Source organism: Phyllopteryx taeniolatus, chromosome 15 (genome assembly GCF_024500385.1).
Source record: "Phyllopteryx taeniolatus isolate TA_2022b chromosome 15, UOR_Ptae_1.2, whole genome shotgun sequence".
In the NCBI taxonomy this organism is placed as follows: Eukaryota; Metazoa; Chordata; class Actinopteri; order Syngnathiformes; family Syngnathidae; genus Phyllopteryx; species Phyllopteryx taeniolatus.
The window spans coordinates 21825569-21853463 of NC_084516.1; the positions used below are offsets into that span (position 1 = coordinate 21825569).

Here is a 27895-nt window from a genome sequence, read left to right on the forward strand (position 1 = left end):
CTCATCCAGCTCTTCCGGGGGGATCCCGAGGCGTTTCCAGGCGAGCCGGAAGACTGTGTACTGGGTCGCCCCGGGGTTCCTGAGCCCAAGCGGTGATATCCTTTACACATTGTCGGTTTTTGACGCAGCGCCATCAGAGACATCGAAGGTCACGGGCATTCAATGTTGGTTTTCGGTCTTGCCGTTTCCATGCAGTGATTTCTCCAGATTCTCTGAACCTTTTGATGATATTATGGACCGTAGATGATGAAATCCCTCAATTCCTTGCAATTGTACGTTGAGGAACATTGTCCTTAAACTGTTGGACTATTTTCTCCCGCACTTGTTCACAAAGAGGTGAACCTCGCCCCATCTTTGCTTGTGAATGACTGAGCAAGTCAGGCGAGCTCCTTTTCTAGCCAATCATGGCGCCCACCTGTTCCCAATGAGCCTGTTCACCTGTGGGATGTTCCAAACACGTGTTTGATGAGCATTCCTCAACTTTCGCAGTCTCTTTTTTGAAACGTGTTGCACCCATAAAATCATCAACTTAGAGTTAATGATGATTTCCTAAAAACAATCAAGTTTATCAGTTTGAACATTAAATATCTTTGTAGTGTATTCAATGAAATATAGGTTGAACATGATTTGCAAATCATTGTATTCTGTTGTTATGTTCAACACAACGTCCCAACTTCATTGGAATTGGGGGTTGTATATTTAATGACATCTACAAGGGATCCGAAGGGAAACACACAAAGGGGTCGAACTAAAGAAAGGAAATAACACTAATAATGGTAAAAAGAAGGAAAATAGGCACACAAAAAGGGAAATAGAACATCGTGTGTTGGACTAAAGTGGAAAACGCAAACGTTTAACACGTTCATTCCGGATTCCGGAAGAGAGAGAGAGAGAGGACAAAGTTGAGATTTTGTCTGAAGCTAGTAATTTCCCCAAAATTATTAGGCACTAATATTGTACAATCTGGCAATCGCTTGCCGTGTCTACTCATGAACGTAAATGAACTGCCCCCCCCCCTGGGCGTGGTCTCTCTCTGGGCATGTCCCAGAAGCACGGAGACAGGGTTGGTTGCAGAAGAAAAAAGATGCACAAAGATTCCTCCCACATCCTCAAAACCTCAATGGTTGGTGAATTGGCCGCAGGTGTGGATGTTAGTGCGTGAACGTTTGTTTGAATATTTGGATTACACATTTGAATGTAATGGTGAGCAATGTGAAGAACTCTCACCATCGCCCTCCTAGTTTGCTTGGACATCAAGTACAGCACTGCGTATGGTTTCTGGGAAACAGAAATCAAACCCTTGAAAGGTAGGTTATACCATCTTTTTAATGCACATTTGAAAGCAAAAAAAAACCATATGCATAATTATTAACACTGGAGTCGTTACAAAATCATGATTCTAAAGTTTGGAAGATGCAACCTTTACATTGTATCCCTTCCGCCACAACTCACCCAACACCAACTTCAATTTTAATTTTAAGATGCTTCGCAATGGTTTACGTCGCGCAGATCTGGAATATCGGGTTCTTTTGGTGATATAAAAGGTGCCTTTGTAATATTTTAACATGAGTCAAGACGTGCGTGTCTCGTTGCAATTAAAGGTTTTGTCAAAGCTGGAGGCTTTTACAATTACTGTAAGTAAAATGTTACTTCCTTGTATGATTTGTATGACTTTAAAAGAAAAAAACAGCAAGTACTGATCAGACACCATTGTCCAAAAAAACAAAACAAAAAAAGTTCATTGTAGCACTGAAGAATGAAAGTAGGGCTCTTCTAAGTTTGAGTGGAATTTTTGAATCGTTGTATAATTTGTTTTGGTTTTACATTGACAATCAATAGCCCAGTTTACCTTCTCTTTTCCACCCTTTCCCCAGTGACTATACATTCCTTAAGTAGCTTCTTGATAAGAAAAAAGTGCTCATGCCAAAGACAGTTGAACGATACCAGTGTACCAAATACGGACGAATCACGAGATACACCACATTGAAATTTGTTTATTTATTTTTTAAATTGTATATTCTATATACAGCACTGTAAGTATGGTGGTGGTACATGCTACTGCATTTTGTGCAGATGGTGAAGGTTCAAATCTTGGCGAGTGCCTCGATGGCCAGCCACTACTGGTCCAAAACCCGGAATAAAAAAAATGGGTGGGTCGCGTCGGGAAGGTCCCCCGATGTCCAAACAAATCGTGCTGTGCTGTGGTGAGCGCTGACGGGACGAGCCGAAAGCCGCAATAACATACTCTACATACGTATAACACACACAGAAAATTGAGTTTGCGCTATAGACATGATAGAGACTGACCAAAACACTTGTACATTTAGCCAATCTCGCAAGTCATTCATCGACAAAGAATCCCGTTTACTGTGCACGTGCACGTTACATTCCAATAAACAGCATCGAGATGATGTCACTGGCGGCACAGATTGTCACTTCAGTTTACTTACAGATGAACCTTGTTCACGTGTTTTTGAGTGGCTGATATGTGGTGGGCTAAGGTTTTCGAGATACATTCTGTATATTCACATTCCAAACTGACTAAGGGCTCGCATTGCCGTGTTTCCCTCTGTCAAGGAACTGGGAGGAAGCATTTGTGAAATAAAAACCTCACAACACAAACAAATGTGCCCAATTGTGGGGACTGAGTGATCGCACAAAAGGCACAGAATCTGCAAAGGGAAATAAGATGGATGAGGACAGGTAGCTCCTATGAGCTCTCCCCACGCAGAGGAAAAAAAACACATGTACAAGCCCGTCGTCACATACTGTCCATAATGTACAGCAAATCATATCAAATGCGGAAAACAGTGGACGCGTCACATCAATGTTTCACTTGTAAAATGAACCTGGGATCATCAATTAATATGCTTTCAAAACTTTGAGACATACAAATGTTGGCAAATACTAGTTACTTCATTTATAGCATAACATTCGGTAGTGCAAATGATCCTTGGATGTTTTTTTTTTCTTTTTGCAATTCAGTAATATTGAATTCTGTCAGGGTGATACAGTACAAAATGTTTAAATTCATCACAAGGCTAAAGGCACAATGCTTAAGTCATCGTGATTTTTCCAAAACACGATGCGAGTCCCATCACTTCGTAATTACCCTTCAAATACTGACACTGTCAAATTCGATACAGGATTTTCATCAGGTTTTTAAAATAGCACAAAGACCAAAAACATGCACTACTGCTCAAACTAATTGAATATGCTTCCAAATGGTATTGCAGGGTTTCATTCAAATCTTGGTCGCCATTGTTGAACATCTCTGGAATGTTTTCATTCACGTAACATGCGTCCTGCAGATGCAAACTCAGTCACAACAACGAGTCTCCATAGGAGAGATGGCTGAGAATGGACGATGACCACAGGGACCTTGTTCCCCACAATGCACTGAGATCCATTTCCTCCTCACCACAAGTTCTCTTAGCAGTCCACTCTGATCACAATATCAGTCATCCAGTTAAAAGGCAATATGAAGCCCCCCCCACACACACAACACGTGTTCAGGTCCTTAAACATAATTGATAATGCTTTTGTTGTTGTTTCGGCTTCCACTCACCGCATCTGAGAGGAGGCAGCAAATGGAAGAAGAGAGAATAGGGTTAGGAGTTGTCTTGCAGCTCTTTGGCCTTCGTCAGAATGGTGTGGACATCTGAGATGGGGTAATCCTGAGTAAAAAAACAAACAAACAAACAAACAAACAAGGCAGGAACAAAATAAGCATAGAGTAGTGATATGCATGAATGGGTGGCGATTTGGAATGGCAATAAAAGTTTGTTGGAAATATCCCCCACTAACCTAGACCTAACTGGTCTAAAACAGGAAAAGTTTAGTCAAGTTTATTTGTATTGCCATTAATCAAAAAAAACCAAACAGTCTCAAAGGACTTCATAGGCCCACAGTTGGCAATGACTGACGACATGCTCTCGTCTAAACCCCAATCCGGCAAGGATAAACTCAAAACCCTGATGGGGGATCCCCATTGGAGGATAGAGCAGGCGGCAATAGATGGAGAGTGGGCAACATTTATCAACATTCGTCGTCTGGTTGCTGTATAATGTTAATTGAGATGTCATAAAAGACCATTGAAAGAGATGAAGTGTCTTCAGGAAAGTGGTTCTACCTTTAGTCTGATTTCATATCAGGCTGAGAGAAAAAGGGTAAACTTCTGGTTTCAACTATACAGTAGGTATTATATAAAAAGCAGGACTAACAGTTTATAGTTTTACAGTTCTATCGTGGTGAACCAAAATCATGATGTAAAAACAAGTGACAGCTAAGGCATGTCAGACAGTGGGGAAAGAAAAGTGTCTTTTTATTTGTGTGAAGACTGCAATTGAGCAAATATTCATCCTTAAAGGCTTAATTCCAAATAGTTGACACTCTAAAGCTCACACCTCGTCCTTTTTGTTTACGTAACATAAATGTATTTCCTTATCATGGAAATATGGGTCAATACAAACACAGTTTTAGAAGAAGTAGTCGCACAGTACCTGCTCTATTGTCCAGACAGTTATCGAAGGGATCAACAAATTCCAATTTTGCTTCATGTTGTGTTTACACACTAAACCTTCTTTGTGTTTGTTCTTTCATTCCATAAGAAAAGAGAGCTTTCTCATATGGTTGTGATGCATTTTAGTTGGCTTGGACTTTTGAGGATGCATCGTGGGAGTTTACACACCAAGGAACTGAACAAACCCCTTTGTTGCATTTTCCAAAAGTCACCTACCTGTAGTAATCTCATATTCGCTGTGAAGTCTCCTGCCAGGAGGTTAGCCCGGATCAGTCTGTTTAAAAAAAAAAAAGTCAAGACAAACCATGACAAAGCAGAAGCATTTATCTTCGAACTGCGGGGCTGAGCGTCTCACATGAGCATGGCACAGCAGACCAGGACGAGGAAGTGGAAGCGGTCCTGGTCAGAAAACAGACTATCCCAAATGCGGATGACGTCTGGCAGGAGGAACTCCTGTGATAACAACAGGGTCAGCCAGCGGAAGGTGAAGTACTGAGGCTTGATATTCTGCTCGAGCTGTGCAAAGAAAAAGGAGAAGACCCCATTAATGCCAAAAGGACTTTTTGGGCTTAAATGGCGGCAGGGGTATGCTGACACCCATTTAACATGAGTTTGAATGTGTATGGTAGATTCTGACCACAGCCAAATCCCAATTTATGAGGGTGTGCACTCGTATCAATCACGACGGTTAAACAAAAAAAAAAAAAAAAAAAAAGAGTTCAATGAGTTTTCTTGGTCACGTAACAAAAACCTGGCATTCGAACAGGGGTGTGTAGACTTAACATCCACAGTACATGTATCCAAAGAATGGCCTGAATAATAGGGTTCAAGATATGCGACCAAAATGACCAATTTGGAAGACATGACAGAAAAGTGGCTCATGTCCTTACCAGCTTGAGATAGAGCTCCAGGTCTTTTTCTTTGAGCATAGAGTACACACTCTCCATCTTGTATGTAATGCCACACTGGGAATCATCCAGGCTCTTGATGAAATTATCTCTGTTTTCTGACATTAGGTTGGTAAAACAGAAGAATGTATCTGCTTCCGCATGCTCTGAAAAGAAAAGAAAAAAACAGGATATACGATTTAGGTATTCTAATATAATGAAATGTTAGTACAAGTGTTTATATTGGCCTTTCAGTTGCTCCAATTAACAATCGAACACACTAGGAATTTGACTTTTTACCAAAACTAAACGTGTCTATGGTTGAATAAATGACACGCGGGGATTACACAGGGTTTCATTTGAATGAAATGTTCAAGAGTAACAACAAGGGGACCTCACCTTTCCATTGGCTGTTGGGGTCTATGGCAAAGGTATAGTAAATTGGACCAACAATTTCATTCATGCCCTGAACATAAGCAATCCCAGGATTGAGTTTGGCATAGATGAAGAGGATGCGCTCCACCACTTCCCAATGTGCTTCACTACCATTGGGCAACACCTCGTATTCATTAGATGGATACAGGTTCAAAGACTTTCCAGGGGAGCTGACCTGGGAGAACAGATCCAATTAACTCAACATTACGTTAGTAACTGTGCAATTATTGAATTCAAGGGTTTATTCAGCACGTGTTTGCGGCGTGTGATGTCATTTTACCCATAAAAAATATAAAGCAGTCTAAAGGCACTTTCACACTGCATTTTGTTTGCACGGCGCGCCAACAACAGCATGGCGCAGGACTGCACCCATTTGGTGCTGGTTGCGAAGTGACTGAGCAGGAAGTAGCCTGGTGCTTCGTCCCGCTGGATTCGACATTTAAGTAGGCCGCAGCTAATCAAGATGTAGCGTATGTGTCACCGTTTCAACGGAAAGCCCGAGCCTACAATAATTAAGAGGAGGAGACGAGCACACCAAAAAATCCTTAAGCTACTTTGTTACCAGTTTGGCAGTCCGCTTCGGGTTATTGTCCATTTGGAACACCCTTTTGCGCCAAGGCTCCAAGTAAGCGGATTCACATAGCAATTTGCATGTCAAAATTAGCATTTTTCGCCGCATAAAACACATTGAAAAGCACAGCTACGAACCACAGATTTTTAGGTTTTTCCGTTAAGCGGGAGCAGGGCGTGGCTAAGTCAAGCCAAGCACAACAGAGCGGGAGCAGGTTGGAGAAACTGGGTGCTTGCGAGACACCCTGCCGTCGGCTTGTGGAGTTGCCACCTCTGTTGCCGGGCTGAAGCGGGGAGGAGGGCGGGGATGCTAAAATGCATGCTCTATTGGGCCACTTTCCCCCCCTGATGAAGTCCTTTGTTGTGTTGGCAGTGTGTTTTGGGTGATTGTCTTGTTGCATGATGAAGCTTCTCCCGTTTAGTTCAGATGCATTTTTCTGTAAATTGACGGACAAAATGGTTTTGTAGACTGCTACCATCATGAGTTATCATAAAATAAAGACATGCAAGCCCAAGCCATGACATTATCTCCACCATGCTTCACGGATGAGTGTGTGTTTTGGATCATAGGCAGATCCTTTCTTTCTCCATACTTTGGCAGAAGTTAATCTTGGTCTCATCAGTCCATAAAACTTTCTTTCAAAACTTTTGTGGCTCATCGCTGTACTTTTTTGCAAAATCCAATCTGGCCTTCTGATTCTTTTTGCTGATGATTGGCTTGCATCTTGTGGTATGGTCTGTATATATATATATATATCTTCTCTTGAAGTCTTCTTCGAACAGTGGATTGTGATACCTTCACCCCTGCCCTGTGGAGGTTGGCAGTGATGTCACTGACTGTTGTTTTCACAACTCTCACAATGTTTCTGTCATCAACTGCTGTTGATACACTTGGCCGACCTGTTCGAGGTCTGTTGCTCAGTACACCAGTAGTTTCTCTCTTTTTCAGAACATGCTAAATTGCAGTAAAATAAAAGCTGGAATTCTGAACTTTTGTCTCATATTCATCTTTTGATCTGAAACCCAAATGTCTTCGGGTATCCAACAAAAACAAAGGAATTGACATTACCGTTTCAATACTTTTGGAAGGGACTATATAACTCAAGTAAATGTAAAATGCTAAAACTAAATGGTTTAGTTACCTGGCTGTGTTTGAAAAAGTAATTGTGGCTAATCACAACTTTTGCTTAATTTTCACTGATCATACCCAAGTCCGATTACCTCCAGACCAGTTCAATCAAGATATCACTCAAACAGAATCCGTCTCGACAAAATCAAGTCGGACAAAAGATATAAAAAAGCTGCAACAATGACACGATCCAAAAAAATCCCAGAACAGTTGAGAAATAAAGTAATGGAAATCTATCAGTCCGGAAGGGTTACAAAAGCTTTAGGAGTCCAGTGAACCATAGGGACATGGAACATGGAACAGTGGTGAACCTTCCCAGAAGTGGCCAGCCTACATAGATAACCCCAAGAGAACATCAATGACTCATCCAGGAGGCTACAAGGGAATTCAGGATAACTTCTAAAGAACTGCAGGCCTCCCTTGCCTCAGTTAACGTCAGACTGGAAGTTCCAAGGCGAAAACCAATGCTGACCAAACAGAACCCAAAGGCTCGTCTTACTTACTTCCATTCTTCCATACTTTGGAAGAATATTATATGGACTGATGAGACGAAAGTTGAGCTTTTTGGAAGGTGTATGTCTCGTTACGTCGACGTTAGCACAGCATTTCAGAAAAAGAACATCATACCAACAGTCAAACATGGTGGTGGTCGTGTGATGGTCTTGGGCTGCTTACTCCTTTAGGACCTGGACAACTTGCAATGATTGTTGGAACCATGAATTCTGCTCTTTAACAGAAAATCCTGAGGAAGAATGTTCTGCCATCAGTTTGTGCCCTTAAGCTAAAGCGCACTTGGGTTCTGCAGCAGGATAACAATCCAAAATACGTCAACAAGTCAACTTCTGAATGGCTTAAAACAACAAAATGAAGGTTTTGGAGTGGCCTCGTCAAAGTCCAGACTTGAATCAGATTGAAATGCAGTGACATGACATGACATTTTTGCTGAATTCAAACAATTCTGCAAGGAAGAGTATTTCCGCAGAGATGTGAAAGACTCATTGCCAGTTCTAGAAAACGCTTGATTTCAGTTGTTGCTGCTGCCCAATCATTTATTACTTTTAGGAGGCCATTACTTTTTCACGCTGGGCCAGGTAACTGTGAATAGTTCATTTTTTCCTTTATAAATTAAATAATTTAAAAACAGCATTTTAAGTTTACTTGGGTTATTGTTATATTTGTGTGATCTTTACATTTGTTTGATGATCTTTAAGTGGGGAAACTGCAAAAATTCAAGCATTTGACAAGGCAGCCAATATTTTTTCACGGCACTGCATTTTCAAAAAATAAAAATCACAGGAGGAGGGAACGCTTTGCAATACTTGATTGTCCTGACCCTGCTACTGCTACGTCTATTCTTGCTAGTTATATACAGTAAATTCAGACCGTCTAAGAGGCAGTGAAGGTGTCGGAGTGTGACGGGGCGTGGGGCGACAGAACGAGGAGGAGTGTGCTAGCATGAATGAAGGCTTGAGTGAGACATCGGGTTTTGGTTTTTTGGGCATAGTTACGGCCGACATTCACCCTTTATTTTCAAGTTAAAAAGATTGTCCTCAAGTCATTGTCTAAGGAGGCGAACGCAACAATATGTCATCTGCCTCTTCTCTGTTCCAGGGGGGCATTTGGTGAATTCGCTGATGGCTGACATTAGGATTTAGGCTGTTCGTCAGCTAGCGTTAGCGCATGCCTTCTCATTTTGTGCTCAAAGCACTTTTGTTATATTGTATTTGAGGATAGACTTGCATATTTATTTTACAAGTGACCGTGCTCCTAGTCTCATGTTGACTAAAATATTTCCACCCTCTTGAGGTACCGGTCCTAGATTACCGCGCTGCCCACCTGTTGATTTCAGGCAGGTCTTAGTGTTGTTAATGCCAAAACGAATGATTGGCGATGAATCAACTTCAAGCTCTCATGTCATTTTGGAGTGCTAAAGTCTACGTGTCGACTAATCCGTTCACGCCCTACTGTACAATACTAATATGGACGGTGACGATTGCTTTCAACACAAACGGGAGGGAGAACTGAGTCTTCACACGCTTCCAGCTATCCCCTTTCACAGAGACCCTGTCCCACCTCACGCCTGTGCTACAACCTCAAAAGGCAAAACATTTGCCTGTCAACTTCTCAGTCGTGTTGGTACCTTCTACACAGAACAGCGGCAGACATGGGAAAAAGCTGCAAAATATAGATTAACTCCCCGGTGTCTAGCAAAAGCCTAGCAAAAATATAACCATTGTTTTGTCATTAAGCTCAAGGCAATGCAATCTTAGGGGCACAAGGATTGCTGCACTCTTTCAGTAAAGTTTTAGTTTAAGCACACACATCACTTTATTTGATAATGCCACAAAAATGACATATCAATAAAAAAGGTTTTAAGCTAATTTTATTTTAGAGGAAAGAACACCGAACAAGCTTTGTCTTCACACTGTTATATATTGAACATAACTGAACAAGTCTTTTCCCCAAATAGATGAAAGACATTTATACATACGTTGGTTACTCCGCTGCGGTTACGATTCACAGTTTGTGCTTTCAAGGTGGTTTGCTCCACTCTCCGACGCAGTGTCTCATAATCATTCTGAGGGTCCAAGATAAGTTGGCAAGGGTAATCCGTAGGACGCTGAAAAAAGGCCATGTCTGGATACAGCCTCCTGTAAAATGTGAACATCCATATTTCACCGCAAAAGGCCTAATATTCAGTAAATCAGAAGACTTTAAAAAAAAAAAAAAAAAAAAGAGAACATAAGAGAAGGCAGAAACAGATCAAGTATTAGGTTAAGTCCATACCTTACATCCTTATCAATCTGAAGTAGAATTTCATTATCTTTGAAGTATGTGTTCCACCTGCTCTCTGGATTTGGATTCAGAGGCTGAAAAAGAAAACAAAGCGCTTGCCACTTGTGACTTAAACATGACCCCCTGATAAAAACAGTTTCTCTAGGGATTCTGCAGGGGGGGGGGGGGGGGGGGAACTGTGAGAGAAAATTGTGGGAACAGTACGTTTGTATCATCTGCAAACGTTTTGCCACTGCTTTCTCATGTTCTTATCAGTGAGAAAGCTGTGGAGAACAACATTGCTCCCCTTGTTGCCTTCAGACTGACCAAACCCGGCACAATGTGGCATTATAGTGATACTTTCTGACACGGGCAACTCATAGCTCAACTTTCAGCAGGCCAAACTATGTGCACAGTAAACATAAGTAATGGCAACTTCCAAACGCCAAACATGCATTAAACATGAGGATTTGTACAGTAATGTTTTAACAACTACCAGTACATTTTAAACAGGAGAACAATGATGCTGCAGATATGTGCCAAAAAAAATTGAATATCGAGGGAAAGTCCATTTATTTCAATAAATGAATTAATTTGAATTTATATTAGTTCACCACACACAAAGCGAAATGTTTTAAGCCTTGTTTCAATTTGTATGATTCTGGCAGAAAAACAAAAACAAATAAAACAAATCCAGTATTTCACAAAATCAGAATATTTAATGTGACCAACAAAAAAGGCATTCTGAAAAGTGTATTAAGGTAATATGCATCCTGCCTCAAAGTCTGCGCGGACCGGCTCGCTCCAGTCTTCACACAGATCTTCAACAGATCTCTGGAACTGTGCGAGGTATCATCCTGTTTCAAACGCTCCACCATCATCCCCGTCCCCAAGAAACCTCGGGTCTGAATAACTACAGGCGTCTCGCCCTGACATCTATGGTCATAAAGTCCTTTGAACGCTTCGTGCTGGACCATCTCAAGAGGGTCACAGGTCCCCTGCTGGACCTCCTGCAGTTTGTCTAATGAGCAAACAGGTCTGTGGATGACACAGTTAACATGGGACTGCACTTCATCCTAGAAGACCTCGACGGCACGGGGACATACGCGAGGATCTTTTTCGTGAACTTCAGCTATGCGTTCAACACCATCACTCCCAATCTCCTCTCTTCCAAGCTTCTACACCCCATCTACCCTTGAGGACTTGCATGCTGCCAGAACTAAGGCAAGAGCATGCAAAATCCTCTTGGACCCTCCACATCCTGATCATCACCTCTTTCAGCTCCTTCCCTCAGGTAGGCGCTATCGAACAATGCAAACTAGAACTAGCTTCTTCCCTCTTGCCATTAACTTCTTAACATTCTGTCAATTTGGTCTTGAGATTGGAGTCACATCACCGTCGGGCCAATTCTACATTATTCGTGCACACACTGTAGTAGTCTCGCCACTCCGCACTACTTGCATATCTGTTGTTGACCGATACTGGACACTCGTGCAATTGACATTGTTCTACATTATCACACTACGAGTCACTCGTAACTGCATACATTTCTTTAACTCTTTAACAGACTATTGTTGTTTTAGTCATTTCAAACTGCTCTAAATTGCTAAAGGACTTGGCATCATTTGCACAATTGTCAAAAATTAAATGTATCGGCATTACCACATTACCGGTAACCTTTTATTGCTCAATGAATGATGTTTTTATGTCTCAAAAGTATTCACTGTCTGTTGTCATACTGGAGCGACTCCAACTACCGGAGGCAAATTCCTTGTGCGTTTTTGATATATTTGGCAAATAAAGATGATTCTGATGTTGGAAACTTTGTTTGCCATCTTGGCAATTCAAGAATAAGTAAAGGATAAAGAAATAAAATGAAAGAGAGCTTATATAGAAAACTGCAACATATTTTTTCAAGTTCAAGGTGGAGTTCTTTTTTCATTTTTAGGCAGACCAGATGACAGCGCATGCCATAAGTGAGAATGTGAGGCCAGGAGCGTTGTGCTTCTTCTGACTGCGAGTCGCATGCCATTGTTTCCGCTGTCGTTTCTGCCATGTTGCACATAAATGAGTCACTCTGAAAACTTGACTTCGGTGTGCAGCCACAGATATATTGTGTGTAGTCGTATGACAACCTGCCGCAGTTTGATTGGTGAAACGTCGCTCGTGGTTATGTTGGATTTGTGAAACAGTCGGGACAGCGACCAAGGGACAAGTCTCTCAGACGAACCAAAACAAATAGATTGTGCAAGCAGTACGAGTTACATAAAAGTAGCAAAAAGGAATGTAGCTCAGTGTAACGGAGTGAAAGTAGTTGTTCCACTTGACAATAACAAGTAGAAGAGGGAACAAACGACTCTGACAAGTAGAATTTTGCCCCCAAAAAGTTACAGACTAGTAAATGTAGTGCAGTAAGAGAAAAACTCGGGTTGTGGGCGTGCTGGAGCTTATCCCAGCTAACTTCGGGTGAGAGGCAGGGTACACCCGGAACTGGTCGCCAGCCAATCGCAGGGCACATATATACAAACAACCATTCGCATGTGCTAATCAGTCGTCCACCGTGCCACTATATGCCTAATCATATTATATTGTATTTATTTATATTGCTATTGACATGAACATTTCACCAGATATTGGGAACAACCCAAGTAATCCATTCATACAAATAAACTCAGAAATTAAGTTCTGTGTAATAATGTGAAATGACACAGGGGGAAAGTATTGAACACGGCAACCGGTATTTATCAGAATCAGAATCATCTTTATTTGCCAAGTATGTCCAAAAAACACACAAGGAATTTGTCTCCGGTAGTTGGAGCCGCTCGAGTACGACAACAGACACTCAATTGACAGAGACCACTTTGGAGACATAAAGACATTGACAAAAAAAACAGTCACTGAGCAATAAAGGGTTAATAGTTATCTGGTAATGCCGGTACATTATTATTTTATTTTTTTTTGACAATTGTGCAAAAAGATGCAGAGTCCTCGAGCACTTCGAGCAGTTTGAATGACTAATATTGCAATAGTCCGGTGCAATGAGCATTGAGCAAAGGGCGCCGAGAGTAGTACGATAATCTGGGACAATGTCGACTGTGCAAATGTTACTCCTCAGTCAGTGTGCAAGTGGAGCAGATGCGACTCTGGCATGAGTGGCCAGTGTTGGTCAACAACAGATATGCAAATAGTGCAGCGTGGCGAGACTACTACAGTGAGGTCACGAGTAATGTATAATTGGCCCCACAGAAATGTGACAATGAACTCAAGAAAAAAAATTGCCAGCATGTTGCAATGGAATTGTAGGTTAAGTGTTTAAAAAGTTGATTACAGGAGGGAAGAAGCTGTTGGAATGCCTGCTAGTTCTAGTTTGCATTGATCGGTAGCGCCTACCTGAGGGAAGGAGCCGGAAGAGCCGGTGACCGGGATGCGGCGGGTCCGAGAGGAATTTCTTAGTTCTGGCAGCGTGCAAGTCCTCAAGGGTGGGTAGGGGGGTGCCGACAATCCTTTCAGCGGTTTTGATTGTCCGTTGCAGTCGGAGTTTGTCCTTTTTTGTAGCAGCACCAAACCAGACTGTGATGGAAGAACACAGGACCGATTCGATGACCGCTGTGTAGAACTGTCTCAGCAGCTCCCGTGGCAGGCCGTGCGTCCTCAGAAGCCGCAGGAAGTACATCCTCTGCTGGGCCTTTTTGAGGACGGAGTTGATGTTGGTCGCCTGCTTCAGGTCCTGAGAGACTGTAATTCCCAGGAACTTGAAGGTCTCGACGGTTGACACAAGGCAGCTGGACAACGCGAGGGGCAGCTGTGGCGAAGGATGCCTCCTGAAGTCCACGATCATCTCTACAGTCTCGAGCGTGTTCAGCTCCAGGTTGCGTCGGCCGCACCGCAGCTCCGGCCGCTCCGCTTCCTGTCGATATGCAGACTCGTCACCGTCCTTGATGAGGCCGATGACAGTGGTGTCATCTGCAAACTTCAGGAGTTTGACAGTCGGGTGCGCTGAGGTGCAGTCGTTCGTGTAGAGAGAGAGAAGCAGCGGAGAGAGGACACAACCTTGGGGCGCCCCAGTGCTGATGCTGCGTGTGGATGAGGTGGCCTCCCCCAGCCTCACCTGTTGTGTCCTGCCCGTCAGGAAGCTGTAAATCCACTGGCAGATGGCAGGTGAGACGCTGAGCTGAGTTCAAAGGACTTCATGACCACAGATGTCAAGACGACAGGCCTGTAGTCATTTAGACCCGAGATTGCAGGTTTCTTGGGGACTGGAATGATGGTGGAGCGTTTGAAACAGGATGGTACTTCGCACAGTTCCATAGATCTATTGAAGATCTGAGTGAAGACTGGAGCGAGCTGGTCCGTGCAGACTTTGAGGCAGGACTGGGACTGCCGCGTTGTTAATCTTTTGTTGTTTGAAGATGCGTCTCACATCCTGTTCGCGGATGGTTAACGCAGAAGTCGGTGGTGTGATAGTGGTCGGTGGTGCGGCTGGGTGGGTGTGGGGTGTGAAAGTGTCCCTTTCAAATCTGCAGTAGAAGATATTCAAGTTGTTGGCTAGTGTGCTATTGTTCTCAGCTTGGGGGGATCGTCGCTTGTAATTGGTCAGCGATTGGAATGCATGCCAGACTGATTTTAGAGTCGTTAGCGCTAAACTGTTTTTCCAACGTTGCTGCATAGTTCCTCTTTGCAATGTTAATTTCTTTCCATGTAATCCTCTGTACAAAAGCCTTTGTTTGCAATGACAGGCTCAAGACGCCTCCTGTATGGAGAAACTAGTCGCATGCATTGCTCTGGTGTGATTTTGGCCCATTCCTCCACACAAGCAGTCTTCAAATCTTGATGGTTCCATGGGCTTCTTTTATAGAGCTTGAGTTTCAGTTCTTTCCATACATTTTCGATTGGATTCAATCGGCATTCTAGCAGCTTTATTTTTTTTCTTTGAAACCAATTGAGAGTTTACTTGGCAGTTTGTTTTGGATTATTGTCCTACTGAAATGCCCACCCTCGTTTCGTTTTCATCATCCTTGTAGATGGCAGCAGATTATTGTCAAGAATGTCTCAGTACTTTTGCCCATTCATCCTTCCTTCAATAATGTTAATTTTACCGGTACCATATGCTGAAAAGCAGCCCCACACCATCATGTCCCCACCTCCGAACTTCACTGTTGGTATGGTGTTTTTAGGGTGAGGTGCACTGCCACTTCTCCTCCAAACGTGGTGTGCATCATGGCATCCAAAGAGTTTTGGAATTATATTTAGTGAGAAAAACGGTAACGTGTTCAATAATTATTTCAGCCCCTGTATGTAAAGGGTCTGTTGGTGTTATTTGGGTCAAGCAACACTGTAGACTCACGTGGTCTTCCATAGTAACGTCTTCTCTGGATAGGCCCAGGTTGGCTTTGGCAATGCCAGGTTGGATGATCATTTCTTTCAGAAAGTGGGAATACACCTCCCTATGACAAAAGAAATGTTTATGACACAATTCCACCTTTCTTACAAGTCTCCTGTTATTCAGTTGTACTCTATTTACAGGTCCAATATGTTGGCTATTTAGACCTCAATAGTGCCTCTCTAACATTGACTTAGAAACAAATTATTTAAAAAAAATAAAATAAAATAAAACTTGGTTTTGTCATACGGGTGTCCAGAAAAGGCCCCTCTGGCAGCTACTTCTGATTGATACCCAGTATCCGCTTTGTCCATATGTGGCTAAGAAGGCGCCCTTTCCTCTATTTGGTTGCCCCCATTTAGATGACCCACTTGTGAGAGCACACGTTATGTTGGCAGCGCTGGATCGGGAGCGGAGAGGTAGGCAGAGATCTTCGCTAGTGATGTAGATAATCTCAGGAAATTATTTAGAATCACAAAATAAATCACCAGCTATTGAATGCTATTGTATTTGGTTTTTTTTCTTCATCTCTTCGTCATATGACAATTGAATATTAATGCTGAGCCCTGGGATGATTGATCATTAATAGTAACCGATACGGCGAATTTTTGATCTTACCTTTCCTTTGTGAGGAATGAGTCCCATCGTGTCTGATCAAGAGGAAGGTAATTCAGAAGAATCTAAAGAGATTGGGACATAATTAGGATTTAGAAACAGACGTCACGTTAGACGCTGCACGGGATAGAGACCCTTTCCAAAAAAAATGTAATATCATGAAAAAGTTTATTTCCATAATTCCATTCAAAACGTTGAACTTTCATAGATTATAGTTTCAAGGGCCACAATTTAAACAATTTCAAGTATTTGTTTATTTTTACATCATTTGGGCTTCCACCTCATAAAACCCACGAAATCAGGAATTCAAAGAAATGTAAATACGGTGAAGAAATCAGGCCAAATGTTGTAGGCTATAAATGTTTTCGACTGAGTGTAATAATCAAATATCCAGAAAATCACATTGGCTGATTTTTAAAGAATTTATTAGCAAATTATGGTGGAAAATAAGTATTTGGTCACCGACAAACAAGCAATATTTCTGGCTCTCACAGACCTGTAACTTCTTCTTTAAGAGGCTCCTCTGTCCTCCACTCGTTACCTGTATAAACACATTCACTGCCATTGACGGCTTTCGAAGTCAAATATCCATGTTAACTGGGAAGGCTGGCAGTGAATGAGTTAATGGCACCTGTTTGAACTCGTTATCAGTATAAAAGACACCTGTACACAACCTCAAACAGTAATTTCAAGGTGCTGGAGTGGCCTAGCCAGTCTCCAGATCTCAACCTCATAGAAAATCTTTGGAGGTAGTTGAAAGTCTGTGTTGCCTAGCGACAGCCCCAAAACATCACTGCTCTCGAGGAGATTTGCATGGAGGCAGCAACAGTGTGTGAAAACCTAGTGAAGAAAACGTTTGACCTCTGTCATTGCCAACAAAGGGTATATAACCAAGTATTCGTATGAACTTTGGTTATTGACCAAATACTTATTTTCCAGCATAATTTGCTCATAAATGATTGAAAAATCAGACTGTGATTTTCTGGATTTTTTTTCTCCTTTTGTCTCTCATAGGGGAGGTACACCTACGATGAAAATTAGAGGCCTCTCTCATCTTTTTAAGTGGGCGAACTTGCACAATTGGTGGCTGACTAAATACTTTTTTGCCCCACCGTACTCAAAAGCATTTGGGCTTTGTCACTGTTTTTAAATCAGATGCGGCCGACTGGTTAGTCCCTGCCTTACAGTACCGAGGACCCGGGTTCAAATCCAGCCTCCCCTGTGTGGAGCTTGCATGTTCTCCCCATAGGTGCGTAGGTTTTCTCCGGGTACTCCGCTTTTCTCAGACTTTCCAAAAACATGCACGGTAGGTTAATTGAAAAACCTGACAGAACTGGAGAGGATCTTCAAGAAGGAATGGCAGAGAATCCCCAAATCCAGGTGTGAAAAACTTGTATCATTCACAAAAAGACTCACTATGGGGTGCCGTGTGTACGTTGATGAGGAAAAAAATCATGAACTTAAAATGATTTTAGTAAATGGCTGCAATATAACAAACAGTGAAAAATGTAAGGGGGTCTGAATACTTTACAGACCCGCTGTATGTCATTTTACTAATGAAGGGAATATAGAATACTTTATATTCTAATGTGTAATTCTAACTAGTCTGGAAGAGAATGTGTATTGGAGTATAGAGGTATTGGCCCCACCGGGGGGTATTTGGAGACACCTCTCAAGGAAGAAAGGAACTGCGGGGAGCCACTATAAACATTGAATGCAGGAATGTGAGCCGACACCTACAGGCGACACCTGGAACAGAGGTCTGGAGCCAGATCAGATGATCCGCAGAACAACGATGACGTCGGATTACGGACCAATCAGAAGACAGCGATTCCATACTGGCCTGTTTGAAACATTGTATAAAATCTGGGGTAGAGTCAGATAGTTTTTGTTCGACTACTTTATCTGCTCAGGATAAGATAAGGATAGTTACGAACCCAGAGCTCTGCAAATGTATAGACTCCTCTGTCAGGAATAAATTGGTTGGTTTTGATACATTGTTGTGAACGAAGTTCTTTCACGAAAACGAACACGCTTGGAACCACGGAAGTTAAGGTGATTTTAAAACACAGGTTCCTTTAAATGGTGAGCCCGACGTGATCCTGAAAGGACATTAGTTAAAAAGACAGAGGAGCGGGCAGGAATTCAGTTGGACTGCGAATCTCCCCGGTGCACCGAAATAAAAAAGGTGAGCGGAAGCCTGTTTGATTATATCACGAATTCTGCACATTGGAAATGGCGAAATTTGGGAGACTTGTGGTACAGTTGTTTTGTTGTCAATAGTTAATAAGACGTGTTGTTAAAATTGCATAATTAAAAGTCAGGGTAACGGAGGACCTGACGTCAGGGTAACAAGGTACCTGACAGACCAGGATCAGAGAAAATCCTGGAAGTAGGGTAACAAGGTACCTACTTGTCCCGTCGTAGACTGACTTGAAATCGGACGCGGTTTCAAATTGTAACGTTTCGGTAGACGTTGGGGATTTTGGGACCCCCAAAAACCGATTTAGAACAAGATGAGTGTGCCACCAAAACTCGGGGTTGTGAATTGGACAGTCGAGTGTCGAGGTAATGAATGTTATATGTGTTGGATTTGTGGATTGAAAGAGAAAGGCAGAAAAAGAAACAAACAGGATTAAGAAGTGTGTGGGCAAAGTGGAAAAAAAGGAATGTAAATTGTTTCACGTAACAGAGAGGTTATTCTGAAAGGGAAACAAAGAGGAAGGAAAAGTTGGATGCTGCAGGGTGGAGAGAGAAAAGAGACTTGAATAAGAAAATAGAAGAGAATGAAAAATTGAGTAGAAAAATGTATGAGATTTGTCTGGTGTGCCCTGCCATGGCAGCTGTTCAGCGAAAAAAAAAAAAAAAAAAGAGCGACAAATTCCCCCGCTAAATACAATTTACGGACCTTTCCGAAAACGGCCCCAGTGACGTCACTATAACCGGCATCGCCGGTCAAGGGGCGGCTCAAATGGCAGACCATTTGTAGAGGGGAAATAAAACTCCTATCAATTCCGCACGAGCCCGCATTCAAAAAGGTGGGTAAATGTACAAAAATTGTCTTTAAAGATTTTTGAGTTTTTACAGAAACGGCTGCCCGGACTGGCTGCTGTTGGTGTAATTTGGATCCAGGGGCTGAAAAAGTTGACGGACAACATGAGCCTGGCGTGTGGTGACATAGTGAGATTGATACGCGCCTGTTGCATTTCGGTTCACTAATCGGATGATATTTTGACACGGTCGGGTCTGAATAATGTCGAACCTGAAATTTTATTTGCCCCTTTTGCTCCTATAGTATTTGCTGTGTGACATGTTCCCGTCCTCTTCCCCAACGGTGCCGAAGCTTCCGGACTTCAAACCTCTCATGGATCCCAGTTCTCACTTCGAACATTGCATAAGTATTTGGACAGATACGAGAGGATCACATCCCTCCCGTTTAAGAGAGGCAAATGTTATTTATAGAATAGCTTTACTTGAGACCTTGCCGGTTGAAGTTAGGACTGAACTTATTTAAGACCCTGACCTCATGAAAGGGGGAGATAGCTTTTTTAATTGTCATGTGTCACACCATTTGAAACTTTTTGTCGACAGAAAACACAAATCATCAGATGAGGTAAAGGACATGCAGGAACAACTTTTGAAGCTACAATTGGCCCAGGCCCGTAAAGTGGCCATTAAAAATAAATAAATAAATAAATAAAAATGGAAGCAGAAAAACAGATGTGGATGGCGCAGGGGTCAACGAGGAGACGAGGCGGGAGTCGTGACAGAGGACACCAACGGAGGCAGAGGAAGCCCTTGCCGACCTCCAACGGACCAAGCGTGCTTCAATTGTGGTCAGTATGGACACTGGGATTGCCAATGTACTGTTTACCCAATGATTCAACAATGACCTCCAGTGGAACCCGGAGAGGCCACACCTCAAAGAGGAGGCTACAAAGCTTCATGAGGGAGAGGTGGGCGCGTCCCGGCAACAGCATCCGCAGCAGGCTCCACAGCAACAAGAGCCATCTCGCCAGTACTACTGCAATGAGGACTGGTCCGAATGCCCAATGAGCCCGGAGCCAGGGGACGGAGGAAAGACAGAGCCTCTGAACCCCGCTAAGGGAAGACAACCACCTGAATGAGCTGTGCAGGGGTGCCCATGAGTCTGCCGATTACAACACCATTAAAGACTGAAATTGCTGGACAGACACATGAACATCAGTTTGTCTTCATGAAAAGAGGGGCTCCAGTGAACCTGATGGGCAGAGATCTGCTTATCAAGACCAAGGCTACCATCCTTTGTAGCCCAGATGGACTGACGATACGGGTCCCCGATGGGACCATGATGAACTGTGGAAGAAGTTATCCTCCGGATGGAACATGATACAACATGAACTTCCGGAAGCAAATGCTGACATATATTGGGCCCGACTAAAACCTGAAACAAAGGAGGGAGGCGGCGTTTACTCGGCCTTCCTGCGGTGGAAGGCCTGGATCGACTCTCTTGCCCCATATCGTCCTCCAATTGATCCTCTCCATCTCACACTGTTGTATGATAAAAATGATGATTTGGTTTACAGAGAAGCGTTTGAGCCAATACAGGGGGAAAATGGGATGCTCAATAAGTAAAAGTATTTACATAAGGAAGCAAGGTGTGGCAGCGGCCTCCACCTTGACGCCAGAGCAGAGTGAGTGGTTTATGATGAGTTTGACATCTTTTCCACACTTTTTCACTTTCACTAGGTCATAAAGCTTGAGAACTGGGACCCATGGTGAGAAAATGCCAATTGGCAAATGATTGGCAACAAGATCAAATACCCAATGTGTTGTACTCTCCCAGTACTGAATGTTTTTGTATTTAAGGTACCATGGTGGACGGAGGGGTGTTGGAGCATGTGACTTTAGCGCGATTCCATGGCAGAGAACTCTCGGGCCATGAGGACGCCGCACAGCTGTTGAGCTCGCTGCCGGACTCATTGTGGTCCGAGGGTCCTGCAGACGGGGGTCTATGTACATCCGTGACTCCGGTAACATTCGAGGTAAACCCGACTGCTTTTGTTAACGTGCCGTAGTATACTTGTAAACAAGAGGCCATAGAAGATATCGCGGAAACCCAAATTCTGAAATCCCAATGCTTTGGTCCATAAATGATGTTATGAAACCCTCCGCTCAAGCTGCAGAACTGCTGGCCAGGTGCGGGGCACTAGAGTTATCTGAAGGTCAGAGTGTTACTATTTATTAATGGTGCTGAAAAAAGTAGCAGGCTAATAAATGGATGCTGAAGGAAAATATGTTGTTAAACGAGATCAGTTAATTGACTTTCTCCCTGCAGTAACAGTTGATGTGGTGCGCAACCTCCAGGAGGCGGCGCCGAAGGAAGACAAGTGTAAGTGGCAAGAGACAGGTGCTGAGTATGATGACAAGGAGAACCTAGGAGACTGATGTTACCTACAGGAAAGTTATGTGTCAATGCTGAAGAAGCTGCGCTTTTGGTGGCACCCTTATCTTCTGTGTAAGGTAAAAGATTTTTGTGTTTTTTGTGATATATGTCAAGATATCAGTGTTTGCCCTACAACGAAGAGGGAATTGCAACACACTGAGATGGGCCGAGGCCTGAATTTATGTGGTGGTAATGGACTGAACCGGCAATGGTAGTCCCAGTCCAAAGCGTAAGGTACTTATTAATAATTGTCGGCACTTTTTCTGGATGGCCCAAAGGCTATCCTTGTGCAAAAGAAAACGTGCCGTCTGTCGACAAAGCGCTGGTTAACCATTATATTCCGACGTATGAGCTTCCACGAGTAATCAGATCGGACAAGTGATTCTACTTGTCCCAAACATGTCCTGCGCAGGCCTCTATTGTGAAAAAAAAACGTGGACTAAGTGTGAATGGTATAAATATTCGGTGCGATACGTTTTATAAATTGTGTACACAATATAAAGCAAACCTTAGAACTTTGATGAATAAAATTATATGACTATATATGTAAAAAGGTATAAAGCGCTTCAAAGGGTACCCATTATATTTATTAACTAAATAAATAAGGCATACATATTGTATGTATAAATAGGTATGCATATGATATTCTGGAAGATAAATTAAATAATAGATAAATTAAGACGTGTGCCGGACGGATGTGATCAAGCAAGAGTGGTATCGTGACTTTCTATTTCCGGGTCAGCAGAGCGGACCAGAGCGGCTCTGCGTGCCTGGGATAAAAGCCTGACAACAGTACGGGAGGTTTGTGGTCTAAGAAAACGCTTCGGAGTTTGAATAAATGACGTGCAAGTTGCTATCTGAGCTGGTGAATGGGATTTGATATATATTGCTTAGAGAGGGGGCGGCACGGTGGACGACTGGTTGGAGCGTCGGCCTCACAGTTCTGAGGACCCGGGTTCGGTCCCCGGCCCCGCCTGTGTGAAGTTTGCGTGTTCTCCCCGTGCCTGCGTGGGTTTTCTCCAGGCACTCCGGTTTCCTCCCACATCCCAATAACATGCATGGTAGGTTAATTGGAGACTCTAAATTACCCGTAAGTGTGAATGTGAGTGCGAAGGGTTGTTTGTTTGGATGTGCCCTGCGATTGGCTGGCAACCAGTCCAGGGTGTACCCCGCCTCCTGCCCGATGATAGCTGGGATAGGCCCCAGCACGCCCGCGACCCTAGTGAGGAGAAGCGGCTCAGAAAATGGATGAGTGCTTAAAAGAGCACTTGAAGTGAAGGTGCACCAAATGGTTTATGAAAGGTCACAGGGGTCCTCAGCTGGGGGGGGGGCAGCTTTACGACGGGCGTGTGTGAGTTTTCTGAGTTTATGGTATTGCAAGGGCCAGGGAGATTTACAATAGGATCGTTTAATTAATGCATTGTATAGAAGCCTGGTCTGTAGAGGTTTAGGTGTTATGGTTCAACCAATAAGTGTGCTGTGTTCAGTTTTGTCTGTGTGGTGTATGTGAGAGGACATTCACTCCTGGGTCCAGGTTAATGTTATTGTCTGTGAAGTCTCGATTGTCATGTCATGTTAATTGTTTATGTTTTGTGTTTAATGTTTGTGTCGTCTTAATTAAAAGCAGAAATGGAGCACTACTGAGCTGGCTGACAGGAGTAGTGAACGATGTGATCACGTGAAAGAGACTATAGACCTTTAGTTACCAATGAATAACGGTCTACAGACTGTTGAAAGACTGATTTGTTGAAATAACATTATTTTACAGGACGCCCAGGAGGATGGAGCTTGATAGTTTTATTGTTGTATTGCAGGATGTTGGTGTGCTGACTTAACGCTGATTTTATGTGATTCTTGGTTTATTGACATTAACACTTTTGTGAGACAAATTAACAATTGGTTGGGGAATAATATCAATGTTGGGTGACAATTGCCAACTTGTCCCTTCTCTGGAGTATGTATACAGGAATTATGTAGTCCATCGCTTTGGCACGGGTATCTTTTGCAGAGTTGTGATTAATTTATATAAGGGTTTGTTTGCAGGTCTGGTCAGGGGCCTCTCCGACGAAGGAGACGACCTGCTTGTTTGTGTATGGTGTTGTGTGTGGGTACTGTGTTTTGGTGTTAAATTAGTCATTTAACAAAGGGGGAAATATGTACATCCTGTATGTCTGGTCAAAGAAGGTTATAATCATGACTCTGGTGATCTCCCTGATTACAGTTACAGGAATCTATGTTGGAATGCCTTCAATACAAGGAGAAAGAGTAACAAAGAGGGCCATGAAGCCAGCAGGGGCCCTAGAATTGAACTACACATTGGGGGAAAAGACGGTATACCAATTTGAATTGTGTAAGGTGATAAATTGTGCACGCTGGGGCGACCCGACGGGATATAATATTTACTTGTGCGCTTTGAGTACAGAATATAGGGGAGCTGGCCGGTATCCGGTGAACCATAGGGTCAAAGCGAACGAGCAGGTGAATTTGTGTTACAGTTGGAAGCAAGTGATTATCCACTCGAAACCGGGATACTGGGAGCCGACGAGGATTAGAAATTGGCGGTGGAAGGACAAGATCAAATTGGAAAGACTGATGACTAATGACAACCTGGAGGGTGAGTGCCAGCACTGGGATCAAGTTTATCCTCTGACTAAGGTGAAAGGCGCTCCCCTGTACGATGTCGATATGGTTCCATCCCTTCCCTGTATCACACAAAATAAGAGTAAGGTAACTTTGGGCCCAAATAACAAACGTTCCCGATCAATGGGCCACCTAGATCCACAGTTTTGTAATTTCACGCTGTTTATTGATTATTATGATGCGGCCCGATTAAGTAAGATGAGGTCTGATTTGTGGTGGATGTGTGGGGATGGTCTTTTGTGGGACTTCCTGCCCGGGGAATGGACAGGCACTTGTGCATTGGTCTCTATGATAGCTCCCACAGTGATTAAGCCCCTCTCTGAGCAGGAAATCACTCAAATGGCGGATTTCACATGGGAGCGAGACTGGTGGGGTAGCTTGAACCGTTTCCGCCGTATGGTCAGTGGCTTCAACGTGGGCGGAAATGCTTGGGAAGAAGGTGAAGACCCCACCTACCTGGATGCCATTGGGATCCCCAGAGGTGTCCCGGATGAGTATAAAGCTCGCTGTCAAATTTCCGCAGGTCTTGAGAGTATTTTTATATGGGTAACTCCGAATAAAAATGTTGATTTCATAAATTACCATCATTACCAAATTCAAAGATTGGTGAATTTCACCTCCCAACTAGCGGAGGACATCCATGAGCAACTATCAGCTACATCTCTCATGGCATTCCAAAATAGGTTGGTCCTGGATAGTATGCTAGCGGAAGAAGGGGGTGCCTGCTCTCGAATTAAAGGACATTGTTGTACAATTATCCCCAATAATACGGCGCCAAACGGAAAGATCACCAGAGCCATGAAAGGTTTGCGAGCCATGTCTGTTAAACTTAAATCAATGTCTGGAGTGGAGGACAACCCATTCTATAGCCTGCTTAATAGGATGTTTGGTAAATGGAGGGGTTTCATACTGACTTTGGCGACTACCAGCATAATTGTCATGGCCGTGCTTGCTATTTGTGGATGTTGTATTATCCCTTGTCTCAGGAACCTGGTTCTCAGAATTGTCCTCAAGGCCTTTGTGGGTAAGGACCCCTACGGCCAATATCAGCTGCTGTCCCTGGACGAGGACAGGGTGGCCATGGAATCGCTCGCTCCATTGAACGATACCGGTGTATCCTCTCTTTAAAGTTTTAAAATTTTAAAAGTTTTGTTTTGCTGTGCTTAGATTAGGTTTATTGAGTATTGTAGTGAAAACGGTAGTAGGTATACGGGTTGTTGATCTTCTGATTATCAGAAGATCAACTTGGGGGATTGAAGGGAATATAGAATACTTTATATTCTAATGTGTAATTCTAACTAGTCTGGAAGAGAATGTGTATTGGAGTATAGAGGTATTGGCCCCACCGGGGGGTATTTGGAGACACCTCTCAAGGAAGAAAGGAACTGCGGGGAGCCACTATAAACATTGAATGCAGGAATGTGAGCCGACACCTACAGGCGACACCTGGAACAGAGGTCTGGAGCCAGATCAGATGATCCGCAGAACAACGATGACGTCGGATTACGGACCAATCAGAAGACAGCGATTCCATACTGGCCTGTTTGAAACATTGTATAAAATCTGGGGTAGAGTCAGATAGTTTTTGTTCGACTACTTTATCTGCTCAGGATAAGATAAGGATAGTTACGAACCCAGAGCTCTGCAAATGTATAGACTCCTCTGTCAGGAATAAATTGGTTGGTTTTGATACATTGTTGTGAACGAAGTTCTTTCACGAAAACGAACACGCTTGGAACCACGGAAGTTAAGGTGATTTTAAAACACAGGTTCCTTTACTAATAATTGGCATCATAATTTAGTTTGTGTTTTCTGTTTTCGGCCTTGGTTTCCTCATTTACGGTTTTGCCCCAATTTTTTCTTTTTCGTGCATCACTAATCAAAAAGTAAACACATCAGACACAGGATCTGAATTTTTTTCCCATCTCTATCACACTTTGTTTACACGTTTACCTTCCAGCAAAGTGCCCGTATGCCTCCTTCAAATGGAATTCCTAAGATGAAGAGAGAAATGGACGGTCAACCACTATTCACCGACTTATCAAAGCGATACATAAACACGATGGAAAATTACCATTGAAGCACAGCTCTCGTAGTGTTTTCAAGTTGATATTTTCTTCTGTCAAAGCTACCTTGAAGTCCTGTATTCTGTGAAAAAGAATAAGGACATTTTTTAATCAGACCCACCATCCAATTAAAGCTTCAGTTCAAGTGAACTTGGACATAATTCACAGAAAACCCTCTGCTTGAGAACCATGCCGATGTAATCGATAAAAATAATTGGTTGCATTTTCCCGCTTTAACTACAAGATTCTATATTGTAATACACTACTATTTCTAAAACACCAACAAACAGAACATAGGAAGTCGTAAGTGCTGGTTCTGATGGTTTGGAGATCAGGTTTTTGAAGATTCATATCCAATATCCGTGTGATTCAATCTATTCTATTGTAGAAAGTATGAAATAAATAGCAGTTGGTGTGTTCAATACGTTTTCCTTGTGTCATTTCACAGACACACAACTTAATTTCTGAGCTCATTTGTCCCCTTTTCTTTGTCTGTATGGATTACTTGGGTTGTTCCCAACATTTGGTGAAATTATATTTTTTTAAAAAGGTAAAGGTTGAAACGGGATTTACGAATAGAAACTGTTAAAAGGTGAACAGTACACGTTTCATTTTGGACGAGGATTTGACCCGTTTTCGGCTCTACTATTTACTATTACTATTAAAAAATGATTACATACATGAAAATAAACGAGATCTGGATCTGTTCCAGAATTTAACACGTGCTTATGTCCCGTTACATCCCTAATTCAAGTAATACTTTTGAAAATGAATGAGCGCAGACCACAAACACTCCGGTGATGACAGTATGGCGGGCGGGGGGGGGGGGGGGGGTCGGAACACTAACGGGGCCCAGCCCATTCATCCAATAAAACCCTAGTCTGTTATGTTTTAGCTTCGACTAAATGTTCAAAAGCCACACAGTCAAGAAGATAGCCAAGCTGTTCTGAGAATCGTTGTTATCAGCTGATATGCTAACGGAAAGCTAGTGTGGCTAGCTGTCGTAAGGGGTAGCTAATAGTATTTCTGTCCTGTCTGACGACATCCGTCATCATTCCAAACAGTACAACAGTGACATGCGAGTGGGGCGATTTAAGCTAGCCCTTAGATAAAGCTCGAGGGTTCTGCTAGCCCCAAATGAAATGACGTGGTCGGACTGCGTTCGACTGTATTTGCATCTTCGAAGCAATTCTCACGTCCGTCATCGCACTCAGCCGCACGTACCTGTTTTTGTATGCAACGGACATATCTGGGCAAGCGGGAATATTGTCATCCAACTATTTCCAAAAAGGTGTTTGCCTGGAGCGAGCGTGCCGTCCTGTCCGTCACTTCCGGCTTCACAACAAAGAGGGAGGGCAAGACGCCACTGCCTTCCGGGCTTGCACGTGACTGTGGTTACACAGGAGGCGAGGCGACATCTGGAGTGCTACGGTGACTTACGAGTTTCATTT

General features: G+C 43.0%; 2 protein-coding genes and 1 long non-coding RNA gene across 4 annotated transcripts; 2 read left to right on the forward strand and 1 right to left on the reverse strand.

The window, feature by feature from the left end:
* Window positions 1-1228: 1228 nt before the first annotated feature.
* On the forward strand, window positions 1229-17466 carry LOC133489981 (uncharacterized). The gene is made up of 3 exons (XR_009792074.1): window positions 1229-1307; window positions 16061-16117; window positions 17328-17466. It is a non-coding gene; the product is annotated as an uncharacterized LOC133489981 (long non-coding RNA).
* Window positions 1979-27846, reverse strand: tbc1d13 (TBC1 domain family, member 13). 2 transcript variants are annotated; one of them, XM_061799372.1, is made up of 13 exons: window positions 27669-27846; window positions 26453-26526; window positions 26332-26372; window positions 16317-16378; window positions 15663-15762; window positions 10331-10413; window positions 10035-10194; window positions 5809-6019; window positions 5413-5576; window positions 4878-5038; window positions 4739-4796; window positions 3569-3677; window positions 1979-3445 (listed from the first exon to the last, which is right to left on the reverse strand). In XM_061799372.1, exons 1-12 carry the CDS (start codon window positions 27689-27691, stop codon window positions 3612-3614), a joined length of 1203 nt encoding a protein of 400 aa, XP_061655356.1. In that variant the 5' UTR covers window positions 27692-27846; the 3' UTR covers window positions 1979-3445; window positions 3569-3611. The 2 variants fall into 2 exon arrangements, with proteins under 2 accessions (XP_061655356.1, XP_061655355.1); XM_061799371.1 differs by having other exon boundaries at window positions 1979-3677.
* Window positions 17873-26070, forward strand: LOC133489972 (uncharacterized). The gene is made up of 2 exons (XM_061799364.1): window positions 17873-20149; window positions 20213-26070. Exon 2 carries the CDS (start codon window positions 23893-23895, stop codon window positions 25504-25506), a length of 1614 nt encoding a protein of 537 aa, XP_061655348.1. The 5' UTR covers window positions 17873-20149; window positions 20213-23892; the 3' UTR covers window positions 25507-26070.
* Window positions 27847-27895: the final 49 nt, after the last annotated feature.